Raw genomic sequence first — 14,668 nt, forward strand, 5'->3', positions numbered from 1 at the left:
TTTCTCTGGAGAACTCTAATATCACATGGCTCTTACACTTATAGAACTCGTAGGCCAACCCAGGAAATAGAAACAGAAACAAATACTTACATCCAACTTGGAGGGTGCCAGAGTAGCCCTTCTGCCATAAACAATGATAGATATACTTTTAAAAAATGGTTTTCAGAGGTTGGACAGCAGAGAGCAAGGCCTGTGATCTCTGAGAAGGAAAGCAAGTGAAGAGAGCCCTATAATTATTCTGGCTTTCTACCCAGAGGTACCATCTGAACTAAGGTGCAGGGAAGGGAAACGCAAGCAGGGGACGGCGGCCTCACTGAGCTGAGAAGACAGAGGTCAGAGTTTGGGGCACAGGGTACCGCATGTATTTGACACCAGGAGCATATCATTTCTTAAACACCCTCCTCCATGTGACAAAATTCCTTGCAGCAATAATCATGTAATAATCAGCAGTAATCATTATGTTCTTGATTTATTCTCTGGTTTAAAAGAAACCATTAATAATGCAAAAAGGAGAATAAACATCACTTTGCAACATTTCATTCAAATCTGGTAAAATAGTTCAGGTGTAAACTAAGATTTATGCTTAACAAACATAAATATGTGACCTCACATTTTCCACCGCGGTTTCACTATCTTACATTTTAAAAACAAGTTAAAACTCTGAAGTGGTCACACACAATGACCGACTTTAATAACTCATGTTGTTTATCTTCACAACCACTGTGCTGTCACTGCTTATGCTGAATCTGTTCTTTAAACATGAGTTTCTTGCAGCACAGGAGATGGAAACGCAAACTATATTTGACGCCAGTTCAAATGATTCTGAGCTGCTAGAGATGTACTCTCAAAATAAGCACGTGTAGCTGTTTAATAAAGATATAATACTGTTCAATTTAAAGTTTCTGTACGTATTATTCAAACGCAAAAGTAACCTCAGCAATTGTTTAGAATGTAGGCCAAAGTCCCGCTCCCCACACATTCCTGGGTATTTTTATCACTGATGAGTCAGAATTTGTGGAGACATGATGATAAATAAAAGATAGGCTTTTAGTCATTTCTATAACTGTTTCAAAATTCTCTTCAGAGGCCATACCTCCAAATTCCTAGCACCTGGGTTGGACTGCGCCCCTGGCCTGACTTCAGTGGCGGTGGCTGAAGGTCTGGAATTTGACTGCAGGAAGGAGGCAGGTAAAGAGCCCTGAAACCTGCATGGGACACCCCGAGGACATGCAGAGGGTGGGAATACAAAACATGGAGGAGGAAGTGACAGGGACGAGCCCACTGCACAACCACTGATCTCCCACAGGGCTCGTCCGTGTTGAGGCTGCCGCGAGTGAGACCGGCGAGACCTCGCTGAACACGCTGGTGACTGAGTAGACACCAGAAAGGCCATACCTCAGGAGGAGGGCTAATTTAGTTGTAAAGTAAAGGGTACTCTAAAACCACACAGTTCACCCTTAAACAGCATGGCTTTGAATTGAGCAGGTCCACATATTATAAACGGATTCTTTTTTAATTGAAGTACAGTCAGTTTACAATGTTGCGTCAATTTCTGGTGCACAGCATAATGTTTCAGTCATACATGCACATACATATATTCCTTTTCAGATTCTTTTTCATTATAGGTTACTACAAGATATTGAATATAGTTCCCTGTGCTATACAGTAGAAACTTGTTAATCTATTTTTATACATAGTAGTTAGTATACATGGATTTTTTTCAATAAGTATAGTACCTGTAACTTCAGTTTACACTTTTTTTTTTTTAATGGAGGTGCTGGGGATCGAACTTAGGACCTCCTGCATGCTAAGCATGAACTCTACCACTGAGTTACTTCCCTCCCTGCCTGCCCCACCCCGCTGAGTTCACAGATCTTTAAATTAACTAAGTGTGGAGAAAATTTTGTGTTTCATTAGAGTTCACAATATACGGAATCAAAAGAACTAAGGCTGAGCCCTGATTCTATACAAAGTGTTTCAGCTTTCTGACCTTGGGGGAGTCATTTTTCAAGTCCTTTGTTTTTGTAGGCAGAGATAGCAGTACGTGGATTTTCAACTGTGAGGGGGTTGGTGCCCCCAACCTCCACTTTGTTCAAGAGTCAACTGTGCAAACAAACCTTATAAACAAGTTTTAAGAGTCAAGCTTGAATATAAAGCTGATTTGCAAGTGAATGGAACAAGTCTCAATACTCAAGGAAGACATCAAAATCTTGACTCTCAACATCATAACATTCATAATGGTGGTAGGCAGAATTTCTAGGAATGGCCCCCAAGAATCCATACCCCCAGAACCTGTGAATGTGATGACAGGTCATTTCCATGATTAACTCAGGCAAAATAACCCAGGTGGGCCTAATCTAATCACATGAGCCCTTAAACGCAGAAAAGTTTCTCCAACTGGAAGCAAAAGGAGATCAGAAAGACTCAAAGTGCAAGAAGGATGTGGTACACCATTAATGCTTTGAAGATGGAGAGGACCACATCAGAAGGAACGTAGGCATCTTCTAAGGGCAGAGTAGACTGGCTGACAGCCAGCAGGAAAATGAGGACCTCTGACCTACACCCACAAGGAAGTAGGTTCTACAATGACCCAGATGAGCTTGGAAGCAGATTCTTCCCATGAAGTTTCAGACAAACTCAGCCCAACCAACACCTTGATTTTGGCCTCCGAGACCCTTGGCAGAGAACCCAAGTGAGCAAACCAGACTTAGAACCTGCAGAACTGAGATGAAAACAGAGGCTGTTGTAAACTGTTAAGTTTCTGATAATTTGTCACACAGCAATAGAAGACTAATGAAATAAAGTCTAGAATTCAATAAAAACATTACTATACATGTTAAGAAGTAGCCAAATGTGACCCATAAATAGGAGAAAAATCAGTCAATAGAAACAACCAGAACAACAAAGATGACACAATTGGTAGACAAGAGCTTTTAATTATCAGTATGATCCAGGATTTTAAAAAAAAGAGAGAGAAATGGAAAATATAAAAAAGAACCAAATGGAACTTCTAGAGACTCAAAGTATAGTATCTGAAGCAAATAATTCATGAGATGAGATCAATATCATATTAGACATTACAGAAGAAATTATTTTTGAAGTTAAAGAAATGGTATAGAAACTTTCCAATTGGAATCTGAGAAAAGAGGTGGAAAGTGAAATAGAAAGAACATCAGTGACTTGTGGGGCAATATGAAGTGGTCTCATTTATATGTGATTGGAGTACCAGAATATCAGGGAAAAAGAAAAAATATTTGAAGGAATGATGGCCAAACATTGTCCAAATTTGGTGAACACTGGAATCCCTGATCCAAGCTCAACAAACCCAGAGCAGGAGAAATAAAGAATACTATAAAAAGGAACACTATAACCAAATTGCCAAAAACAAAACAAAATCTTCAAAGCAGCCAGAGAAAAAGAAACATATGTTCAGAGAAAAAAATATATAAAAATTACCACTGACTTCTCATCAGAAACAATGGAAACCAATTAGAATGGCAACTCTGAAGTGCTGAAAGGAAATAGCCTTCAGAAATGAAAGTAACAAAACCTTTTCAGACAAAGACAAGCTGAGAAAATTTGTCATCAGTAAATATGAATTACTGGAAAATTTAAGTTCCTTAGGTTACGAAAAATCATACAGAATGGAAAACTGGATGTACACAAAGGAGAGACGAATCCTGGAAGTAAAGATAAGAAAGGAAGAAAAGAAATAAAGGACAAATAGAATAAATGAAAATAAATATGAAGATGGTAGGCTTAAACCCCACAATACTGATAATTAGATTAAATGTAAATACAGTTAATACTCTAATTATAAAGCAGAGATTGTCAGAATGAATAAAAAAGTGATTCAACTATATGCTATCTTTAGGAAATCCACTTTAATTATAAAGACATAGATAAATTAATAGTAAAAAAATAAAAAAAGATAACAAAAGAGGAATGGCCATATCAATATTACTTCATAATAAAGACTATTGTTGCGGATAGAGATATTTCATAATAATAACAGTCAATCAGTTAATCAAGAAAACATAATAATCCTGAATGTATATGTATCTAATAATAGAGCTTAAAAACATATGAAGCAAAAAATTGAGAGAGGTCAAAGGAGAAACAGACAAATCTATTATTATAGATGATTATTTTAATACTCCTTTTGGCAGTAAATGGTAGAACACCAAGACAGAAAATCAGTAAGCATAATATGACTGAACAACACTATCAACCCACTTGACCTAACTGACATTTATAGAGCCCCACCCTTGACATCTCAAGGGTATTCATTCCACTCCATTTCTCATGGAAAATTCACCAAGACAAATGCTGAGACATTACAAAAAGTACAAGCAATTTAAAAGGATTGAAATGAAAAGAATTCAATTAAAAATCAGTAACCAAAAAAATCTGGAAAATATCTAAATATTTAGAGATTAAACAACATATTTCTTAATAACCCATGGTTCACAGAAGAAAACACAAGGAGAATTAGAAACTGTTTTGAACTAGATGATAATGAAAATACAAAATTTGTAGCATGCAGCTAAAGCAGTGCTTAGATAGAAATATGAAGTTTCAAATGCTTATATTAGAAAAGAAAAAAAAAAGTAAAATCAATGATGGAGACATCAACCTGAAGAAACCATAAAAAGATCAAGTAAATCAAAATAAGTAGAAGGAAATAATAAACATAACAGCAAAAATCAATGAACTAGAAAAGGGAAGAATAATATAGAAAATGAGTGAAATCAATAAAATTAACAAAACTCTAGACTGATCAGAGTGAAAAAGCTCACAAAATTTCCTGTAACTGAAGTGAAGGTGAGGCAGATCTTAGAGTCATTAAAAATATTACAAGAGAATATCATGTATAACTTGGGCTAGTAATTTTGAACTTAGATGAAACGGATACATTTCTTTTACATTTAACATTCCTTTTAAAAACGAAGAGTGAGAGAGAACAAAGTACAACCTGAAGTAAGTATGGCAAAATGTCAAATCTGTTACATTTGGTTGGTAGTTACCTGGGTGTTTGTAATGATATTTTCTGCATGCTTGAAATCCTTCATAACTAAAATTATAAATCAGTTGAGGGAAAATTATTTCTGAGCAATCATTCAATCAACAAATATTTACTGATCATCTACTATGTGGTAGGCACTGGGGCAGAGTCTTGGGAATACAGCAGCCAATCAATCAGACAGACAGGTCTCTGCCCTAATGGAGTGCAGGTTGGTGGGGGGAGATGAACAAGGAAATAAACAAGATATAGATAGATTGTGGCAAATGCTATGAAAGAAATGAACCCACGGTGACATCTTTACAAGGGGAAAGGGTGGAAGGGAAGCCTGGAAAATTAGGGAAGATGAGATATGAATGATGAGAACAAGTCATATATGCAGAGTCATGGGAAGTGAATTCCAACAAGACAGAACTGTAAGTGTGGGAGCTCCCAGGACAGAAAGAACTAGAAAGACTAAGATATGGATAGGAGGAAAGCAGTTTGAGATGAAGCTAAAGAGGTAAGATGTTAAGTGCAATAGGATGTCATTGGAGGTTTTAAGCAGAGGAGCTGGTTTCAAAGCACTTTGGTCACTGGAAAATGGATGGTCAGAAGGGAAGAGTGGAAGGTGGAAGCTATTGCAAACTTCAGGGGAAAAGGAGGGCATAGGGTAGGGTGGTGTATGTAGGATGGCGGCAGCGCAGATGGAGAGAGGTGGGATCATTGACGGTTTAAAGTTTCGAGCTTGTTTTTTTTTCCCTCTACTAATGGCCACCCAGGCAGAAATAGCCACCCCATTCCTCACTCTTAGGCCTCGTCATCACTACGGCAACAGGTACATGCAGCAGCCTCATGTTTGCTTCAGTGAGCTCTCGAACACAATCTACCCCGGGGGTGGTATGATTAATCATGATGCTACTGCAGGGCAGGGATTCCCATTCCACTTCGCGCTGGCAAGCTGCTCAGCACTGCCAGACACAGCGAAACCATTGCCAGACCACCTGGGACCGCTCCTGGTACCAAGTATTTTATCAGCTGGGATCCAGTCAGGAAATCAGAAATACAGTAGTTATTTTATTTTTAAAAAATTTAGGGGGGAGAGGTAATTAGGTTTATTTATTTTAAATGGAGGAACTGGGGATTGAACCCAGGACCTTGTGCATGCTAAGCATGTACTCTACCACTGAGCTATATCCTCACCCCTAAAATAGTTGTTTTAAAAGAGAGACTTAAACATAAGAAATAAGTTAGATAGGTATTGGAGGACTGAAAAGCAAAAGGGATACCTTGCAGTTGTTTAAAAAAAAAAAGGTAGTAACTATGAATACATGAAACCTCTACCATCATCAGGGCTGAAGAAGCAAGAAGGAAGAGGCTGAGGTTATGAGGACCCAGAAGGCTGGTGGAGGGTCCTGGGGAGCTGGAGCCCAGAAGCCCAGACTCTGGAAGGCTGCAGCTGGTGCCTCTGAGGGGTCCAGGGTGAGAAACAGTGGGAAACTAGCACCAGCTGCAGGAGCTAGAATGAAGCAGCCCCACCCCGGGAACTGAGAGGAGGCAGGAAGGAGCCGTGTTTCTCCCTTCTCTAGCCGTCAGGCATCCTCTGCACCTCGGGAAGATGGGACGTGCTGAGAGGCAGCTGGCAAAGGAGAAACGTGGCTTTTTAGAGTCCTTGTCCCAGCCTCACCATGCAGAGTACAGAGGGGTGGGTTTGGGGCTCAGAGACAAGAGCTTCATAAGCAACACACACTGCATTTTCCATGATCATGTTTCATGAAACAATTTTATTCATTCTTGACGTGCACGTTCATATAAATGTTTTCATTATCTCCGGAGCCACTTTTAGAGACATTAACTTTATTTTCCAGGGCATGTCATTTTCACATCTGTTTAAGTTGTCTGGAACACAGGACTGTAAATTCCATGCTTGGTACTGACACAAGAAATTTTTACCTAAAGCCACTTAGGAGCTATCTGCATAACATTATAAAAGGTGTGTTTGGGGGTTTGTTTCATTCAATCTGGGATGAGTATTTGTGATCTCTAATATGTGACCACTTACTAGATTGCTTTTACAATGATTTTTAGAGGCTTATTTACAATGATAGCCAATATTTGCAATTACGAGTTTATAACACCGGGCAGAAGAAATGGATCTGTGTTAAATTTCCTTTCTCCTTTATTTGCCCAATTACAGGTGACCTCTGTAAGCATCAAAACCTCACATTGATTGAGGCTGCTTCAGGCTTAAAATCTTGTTCAAAATAAAGTAACTGAGAACGTCTGGTAGTTTGAGAGACTTTGTAAGAGAACTAATTCTTTTCAGAGGGTATGTTTTGAAGAGAAGCCTCATTTTCTATTAAGTCCCCTAAGGCAGTGCTCCTTAAACTCTCTTTGGTTTAAAGGACCACTTTAAAAATTTTTCCAGTCTGTTGCAAACTGATACTTTGTAAAATTTAATAAAAGTGAACGACTAGAAAAATGAAATGCAAAAAAAAAGACATACAAGATAAAAGCCATAATTCTGTATTATTAGTTCTACCAACAGGAAATTATATTGTGATATATATTACCAAAGTAAACATAAGGAAAAAGAAAAAGCCATATGAAAATTGTACATGTTGTTTGTTCACTGAAAGTATGCATGTAGGCAACTAATATATAGGCTCAGTATTAAACTTGTAACTTTTTTTTTTCATTTTGGGGAAAAAAATGAATCCCCATATTAAATGCCTATAGGCACACTTTGAATGAACACAGTGTATATAAATACTTAAAAATTTTAATGGGACAAACTGACTTGCTTCTTGATAATTTATCTAATCTAGGTGGGGTTGCCAACAAGGCTACTTGAAGGAGATAAATTGAACATCTGAACTGTTCCTATGTTTTATTTTAATAATAATAATAATAACAGAAAAGAAACAAGTCTCATAGAATGGAATAGGAAAGATTTTAGAGCAATTTCAGTGAACTCAGTTTGTTCATTTTAAAATTTTATCTGAAATGGAGAAAGTGCTACTATGGTTTCAGAGCCCTTTAAATCCTTCGACAGAAGTTGGTTTCAGCAACGTAGCCTATAAGTTATGGTTAAATGTAAGTGATATTTTGATGAAAGAAATGGATTCTGGATCCATGAATTTTTTAGGCATAGATCTTTTGATGGAAAATAAAATTCAAAATGCCTTACCAAACTTTAAGGTGTTTTATGATAGCTTTTCACAGATGTGCAGTATGAAGACTATCACCTGCCATATTGATAATTGTTAAATTATGGAACATGTGTCATAATAATTTGTAGAAACTGTTCTTCCAAGTTCTCAGCTTTCGTTTTTGCCCTTTGATCTTATCCACTGTTGAAAAACATGTTGCATTTCTTCCTTGCATGCAACTACTGAGATGGTTAAAAATACTGAATATATCAGATACGTATATAGTCCTGCTTGTCTAGTTCATGTGTTTAACAAGCCGAGACCAAACTGTCGTCCGATTTTACAGAAACGTTGAGAGTTGTTCTATAAATCAAACATTCTCGAACACTTGTCCTCTTGATTATCATCACACCTCAGTGTGTAGCAACAGCTGGTTACGATCTGCTTCCACAGTATCATATAACACAAGAAAATCAGCCAGAATTTAACACACCAGCCTTTATCTAATTCATGATTTTTCGGACAGCACGAAGCCTACAGTTTAGTTCCACCAACATTTCTTTTCAGGGCAGGACTTTCTCATGAGACTCACAGTCCACTGATTTATACTCTGATGCAGCCCCTTTATGAGGGTGACTTCTTCAGGATGTTTTCTGCACACGCTCCTACATCAAACGCAAACTCCAGTCCACACTTGTTGACGGGGTAATCCTTCATCTATGCAGTCTAGACTTAAGTTGTTCTTCAGGGACAATGCTGAAAGAAGAAGTTCTCCTTCGTATCACAGTCATGTTCCAATTGCACATAAACAGGAATATGAGTGAAATGATCGGGCTACCATGAAAAGATGTGTTGCTGGCTTCAATCGCTCTGTGAGTTAGTCTTCCAGACTGTTAGCCCGTTGCAGAGGACGCTGAACTGGAGGGCTCTGGATGTCGGACTTGAGCTACCTTCTTTGCTATGGATTCACCCGACAGTTCTAAGCAAATACCTTTGAAACAGTCTTTCACCAACATCTCATCAATTGTATATGGATTTCAGTCTCGGCAAGCTGAAATGCTACTTATTAAGAAGTCTGTAAAGCCCTGATGTTTACATGCGAAATATTGAACATCTGTTCCAATCAGCTTTTTAATCCAATATTCTTTCTTTAACAAAAATTCTTATGATCTTGAACTTAATTTTTGTACGTAAATGCCCTACACATTTTGATGGTTCCATTGCTTCACTGCCAGTACATCTCTACAAATCACTGAAGATTATGTTTTGAGGGATGTCAGCATCAACTGAACTCAGTACGTGAGGGAAGACAGTTTTGAGGAAAACCAATATGTACTCTTCAGAATCACTTCTGCCTTCACCATTTGTTTTATACTCTGCCACATTTTAGAAAAGACAAATATTTTCTCATCAAAAACCAAGCAAGCAAACAAAAGAAATTCCACTGAGGTTTGTTCTGCCGTCCGTAAATTAAGGGTGAAAATAACTAACATCAATTTTATTTCCTTAATTAACTAATAATGTTAGACAATAAAGTGAAAATTTTTGATTAAAAATGAAAACTTGTAAATATAAGTTGTAAAATGAAACACTTCCATTTTCACAGAGTACAGCTGACAAACCAATCATAAGCAGTCACATACAGTGACACGGTCCTACCGCACAGGGTTATTTACTACACAACTTGCACCACATGGGACCCAGCATTTGAGCTGCCAGAACTGAAGTGGTCTCCGCCTGTTTGGTGAGATGAGCCTGCCATCGTGAATGTGGGCACCATGACAATTTCAAGCTGCTATAAAATCTTCTAATGTTTACTCTCCACGTCTGTACCTAACTTGTCGTGACCAGCGCCGCTCTGCTGATCACAGTTTGAACAGCATGGTCACAAGGTGTTATGAATATAGAATCAGTGGTATTTGCTGATGAAGTGCATTAGGGATGTGGAGTAGGGGGAGGCAAGTAGAGGAAAGGTAGGATTCAAGGAAGATCCTTGGGCAATTTTTAGCTTTGAGTCAATGGGTGGATGGTGATGCCACTTACTGAAACAGGAGGGAGAAACATGTTTGAGTATGTGAAGCCTGAGGTGCCGTGAGTCACCCAAGTGGAGGTGGAACGTATGGATAAACCTGGACCTTAGGGAGACATCTGGTCTGAAGGCGTAACTTTGGAAATCCCCAGCATTTAAATATCATAACTCTGCATAAGATCACATAGGAAGAAAATGTGGGTCTAGAAGGAAGCCAGGAGCAAGGTGGGCAGAGGAAGGGAGTGACTAAAGGAAGGAAAGGCTGTGGGTAGACAGTCTGATGTGCATCACTGGAATAGAGCCATTTAAAATGTTCCACAGCGAGCACAACCAAGGATGAGATCTTCACCTTTGATTTCCAGAACTCTCTGCACAGAGCACTGCATGTGGAAGCACTTAATCAATAAGCATTTGATGATTGACTGAAAGACATGAGAGCTGCGAATATTTGTGTGTCTGTTATTCTGCTATTGAAATTTTGTGGCACTTTAATTTTATCAAATACCTAATGATTGTCTGTGTGAGTAACTTATTCCTTGAAACGAATCATGGCCCCTTCGATGAACAGAGCTCCTAACTGTTTTGCCACCACGGACCCTTGTGGTGGCTTGATAAAGACTCTAATTTTAAATGCATAAAATGAAACCAATTATATTGAGATAGATATAAGAATATTAAAAAAACAAATTAGCAGTAAGGCAGTATAGGTGCTTCTTTATTAACACACTAAATAACAAGTTCTAGAGGCAAGATGAGTAACCAGTGGCGGCTAAAGGAAAGGGAGGATTCAAGGGCAGGTGGATTCACTATGATTTCAAAGCAGTGAAGAGGGTGAACAAATTCAAGACTGCCATAACATTTATATTACGATGCAAAAATACCTGTGACGTCTATCGGAGACAAAGTCCCAGATACTGCTAAAATGACCGTGCTTTGTTGGCAACGTGTCTAGTTTAAAAACATGCTAAATATCCATCAGAGGTCTATGTTCATGGACCCCAGGTGAAAAATCCCTGAATTCAAAGATCTCTTTCACTTGTACCCTTACCCCTGAACCCAGGTTAAATTCTATGGTAAATAGAATTAAAAAAAATAAGAACAATCATATCATATACCAAATAGTACAGCCTTTTCAGAAAGCAATTTGCTATGTCTACTACATTTAAAATATGCACCCTTTGGCTTAGCAATTCCACTTCGAATAATTCACCTTGAAGAGAGAGCCCCACACGTGAGCAAATGAGTATCTTGCATGTGGACGTTCACTGCTGACATATTCATAACATCTGCTCATTCAGCAAGTATCTCTTGGGAGCCTAGCGTGTGGCAGGCACTCTTCTAGGTGCTGAGTATTCAGCAGAGAACCAAGTAGACAAATTTCCTCCCCTCACTGAGCTCTCTTCTAGGGGTAGAGACAGATAATAAACAAAAGAAAAAGTAACCTCTATTTGTAAAATACGTTAGGTGGTGATAAGTACTACACAGATGGAGGATAAAGAAGGCTGGACGTGTTCTCTATAAATACCGTGGGTAGGGAAGACCTCTCTGGGAAGGGGACAATTCAACACTTGGAAGTGTTAGGAAGCTGGCTTGTGTATATCTGGGGGAAGAGCTTGGCTGACAGCAGGCAGAGCATGTGCAAAGGCCCTGAGAACAGGACACATCTGGTGTGTTTGAAGAAAAGTGAGATGGTAAGTGTGGCTGAGGCAGCATGAGTGAGCAGGAGAGCTACAGATGAGTATGGTCGAGAAGATGATGGGGACCAGATCAGTTAAGGTCTTGTTGACCAGTTTTTATGCAAGTGAGATAAGAATCCACCAGAGAGCTGGGAGCAGAAGCGTGGCCTGATCTCCTGCACATTTGAGAAGGACCCCTCAGGCTGAGAACAGGCTTGAGAACAGACTGTTGAGCGAAGGCAGAAGCCTGGAGCCAGGTTGAGAGGCTGGGTTGGTGGCAGTGGCTTGGACAGGGTGTGGCAGTGGAGGTGCTGACAGAGCTCATATAAATGGAAGAAAAAGGAAGGAGCTTGGGATGACTTCCAGGGTTTTGGTACAAGTGACACCAAGGATGGAGTTATTGTGAATTAAGATGGGAAAACCCTGAGAAGCAGGTTTGGAGGAGAAACTCAGGAGTTTGGTTTTGAACATGAACGTGGCCATCACACATCCATGTCGAGAGTTAGATACAGAAAAACAGCAGAAAAGCTAGAAGCAGTTTAAATGCCACTAGGAGGGACAGATTAAGTGAATCATTACATCTTGATAAACTGTTGAAAGAAGAGCAGTTACAAAGAATGTGATATAATCAGACTACTACGAAAATTTGTACCATATGAAAAACAAGTTGCAGAATGGTATGTCACATTTTAATAATATTATATTCATGTATCATCAATGTGTGCAAGTCTGTGCCTGTATATGCTAGTTTATATGCTCAGAAAAAATCTGGATGAATACACACCGAACAGCTAATAATATTTATCTGGGGAAATGGATTGGCAGAGGGAAGAATGGAAGAAACACAGTTTATTGCTATATTGTCAGAACTTTCAAATGAAGAATACATATTATACATATATACATAAATAATATACAAACTAACAAGGACTAAAAAGTTTGAAAAAGTGTTTTAAATGATGCTTGGTTCATATGTAAGCAAACAATCTCAAACCCAGGTACATTTTGTTAGTTATTCTTTGAAATGAGGCAGAGACTGTGATTGCAGCTCTTGGCCAAGGCAGCAAGTGGCCTAAGATATGGGATGGACAGCGGTGTCAGAGACGAGTAAAAGTGGGTGTGTGGAAGGGGAGAGAGGAAATGAGGCCAGGGGCAGGCATACTTCAGAGATCACTAACACTCAAGTTGGGACAGTACTCAATCTCTAGACATGGTTTTGTCTGGCTGGCACAGTGTTTTTCAAGTTTTTAAACATGGATGCCTTTAGGCAACTTGGGAACTCTCCAATTTGCCATAAGCCCCACCACTCTCTATAATCTCACACCCAGTATAACTCATATATTTATGTTACTGCAGGCAATGACTTTTACACCCCAGTGCTAACATGCATTGAGTTCTTATCCCAACTAGGCACTGTATTCAATTCTGCTTTGTGCTGTCTTGGGCATGTAGGTAAAATCAGAAGATTATAAGAACATTAATAATTTTCCCCACAAAATCTACACATGCCTTATCTATCTCCCTTTTAGCCATATTCATTTTCTTGGACACGGCAATAAAAATTAAAGTGGTCATAACATCACTGTTTTATTTCATACACATACAAATCAGCAGACAATGGAACCCTGACTTCTGATTTAATTTTGACAATTCCTCCTTCTCCTGGGCTGGTAAGAGTTTTCCTTGGCTTAACTATAGAGTAGGAAAAGATAACACAACCCAAATCATTATTAAAATGACTGCAACAGGCATAGAGAGAATCATAACAATATGATACACATGACTGTGCAAAATAGGTTCTGATGGCAAACACATTCTGAAGGTGGGGAAGAGAAACCTTGGCAAGTAAAGGCCAAATAAAGTAAAAAGCAAGCTCAGCATTTCTTCTGCCAAGCATCCTTCCACACATTAAATAATATCCATTCTAAGATGACTTTAAGTGGCTATTAGCATAATTATTTGTAGAATGAATGATGAATGAATAAACAAATAAATGCTCCACATGTGGCATCTCTTTATCTCAATGAAAAGAGGGCCCTAAATAGTTCTCCATGGAATTCTTTTTTCAAAGAGGGTTTCAAGATCTAATTATGGCCCCAGGCTGATGTTTGGCCCTTGAGCGCTGAGAAAGGTGCAGGGTGTTAAGAGAAACTTCACGAGACCTGGAAAGGAAAAGGCCATAATGTTTAATCACACATCTCTGGCGAAAAAAGAAAAGCAACTCTGAAACTATTCTATTTCTGATATTCATGAAACATATATTGCCTTTTAAGATTTGTTTCTCAGAACAGCAGAAATCATTTGGTCTGGGAGAACACAGTGTGGCTTAATTATTATTATTTTTTTCTTTCCTGGATTCTCTGCCAAGAACTACCAAGCAAAATGAAATGACAGTGTGGGAGACAGCTGCTAAGTAATCTCTTTGTTTTATTTCTAGTAAGATAGCGACATCATTTCTGTTGCTAACGTATAGCCACATTAGTTCTGAAATAAGCTATTACAGTCAGTGTACTCCAGTGGACTCCAGCTGCAATAAGTCATACATCATTTATAATTGGAAATGTGTATCTCTCCAAAAAAGTTTGCTGCTTCTTGGTTAAACTTTTAAAGACTTGAGTACACTCCTTGAACTTGAAACCACTGCTTGATTTGCATACATAATTTGATATTGATTGAGCACCTGCCACAGGCCAGTGCTGAGACTTTAATGACTAAGAGAAGCAGCCGAGGGCAGAACTATGAGGAGGACAACATTGAAGGGAAGGAGACTTGGAAGGCCGGCTGGAAAAGCAGGAAGAACACGGATGTC

At 38.8% G+C, this 14,668-nt stretch overlaps 1 protein-coding gene across 14 annotated transcripts in view; it reads right to left on the bottom strand.

Annotated features, from left to right (window-relative positions):
• The window catches only part of EFCAB11 (EF-hand calcium binding domain 11), a 226,936-nt gene that overhangs the window by 118,462 nt on the left and 93,806 nt on the right, over positions 1 to 14,668 (bottom strand). The window contains exon 6 of one of the 14 annotated variants that reach the window (XM_072963585.1): positions 9,509 to 9,530. The exons of 12 other annotated variants lie outside the window; for them this stretch is intronic. In XM_072963585.1, coding sequence (XP_072819686.1) covers positions 9,524 to 9,530 — 7 coding nt within the window. In that variant the 3' untranslated portion in view covers positions 9,509 to 9,523. Of the gene's footprint in view, positions 1 to 9,508; positions 9,531 to 13,767; positions 14,022 to 14,668 lie in introns of those variants that run through there. One more of the 14 variants, XM_072963580.1, reaches the window with a different exon arrangement.

This window comes from Vicugna pacos, chromosome 6 (assembly GCF_048564905.1).
Source record: "Vicugna pacos chromosome 6, VicPac4, whole genome shotgun sequence".
Taxonomy (NCBI): domain Eukaryota; kingdom Metazoa; phylum Chordata; class Mammalia; order Artiodactyla; family Camelidae; genus Vicugna; species Vicugna pacos.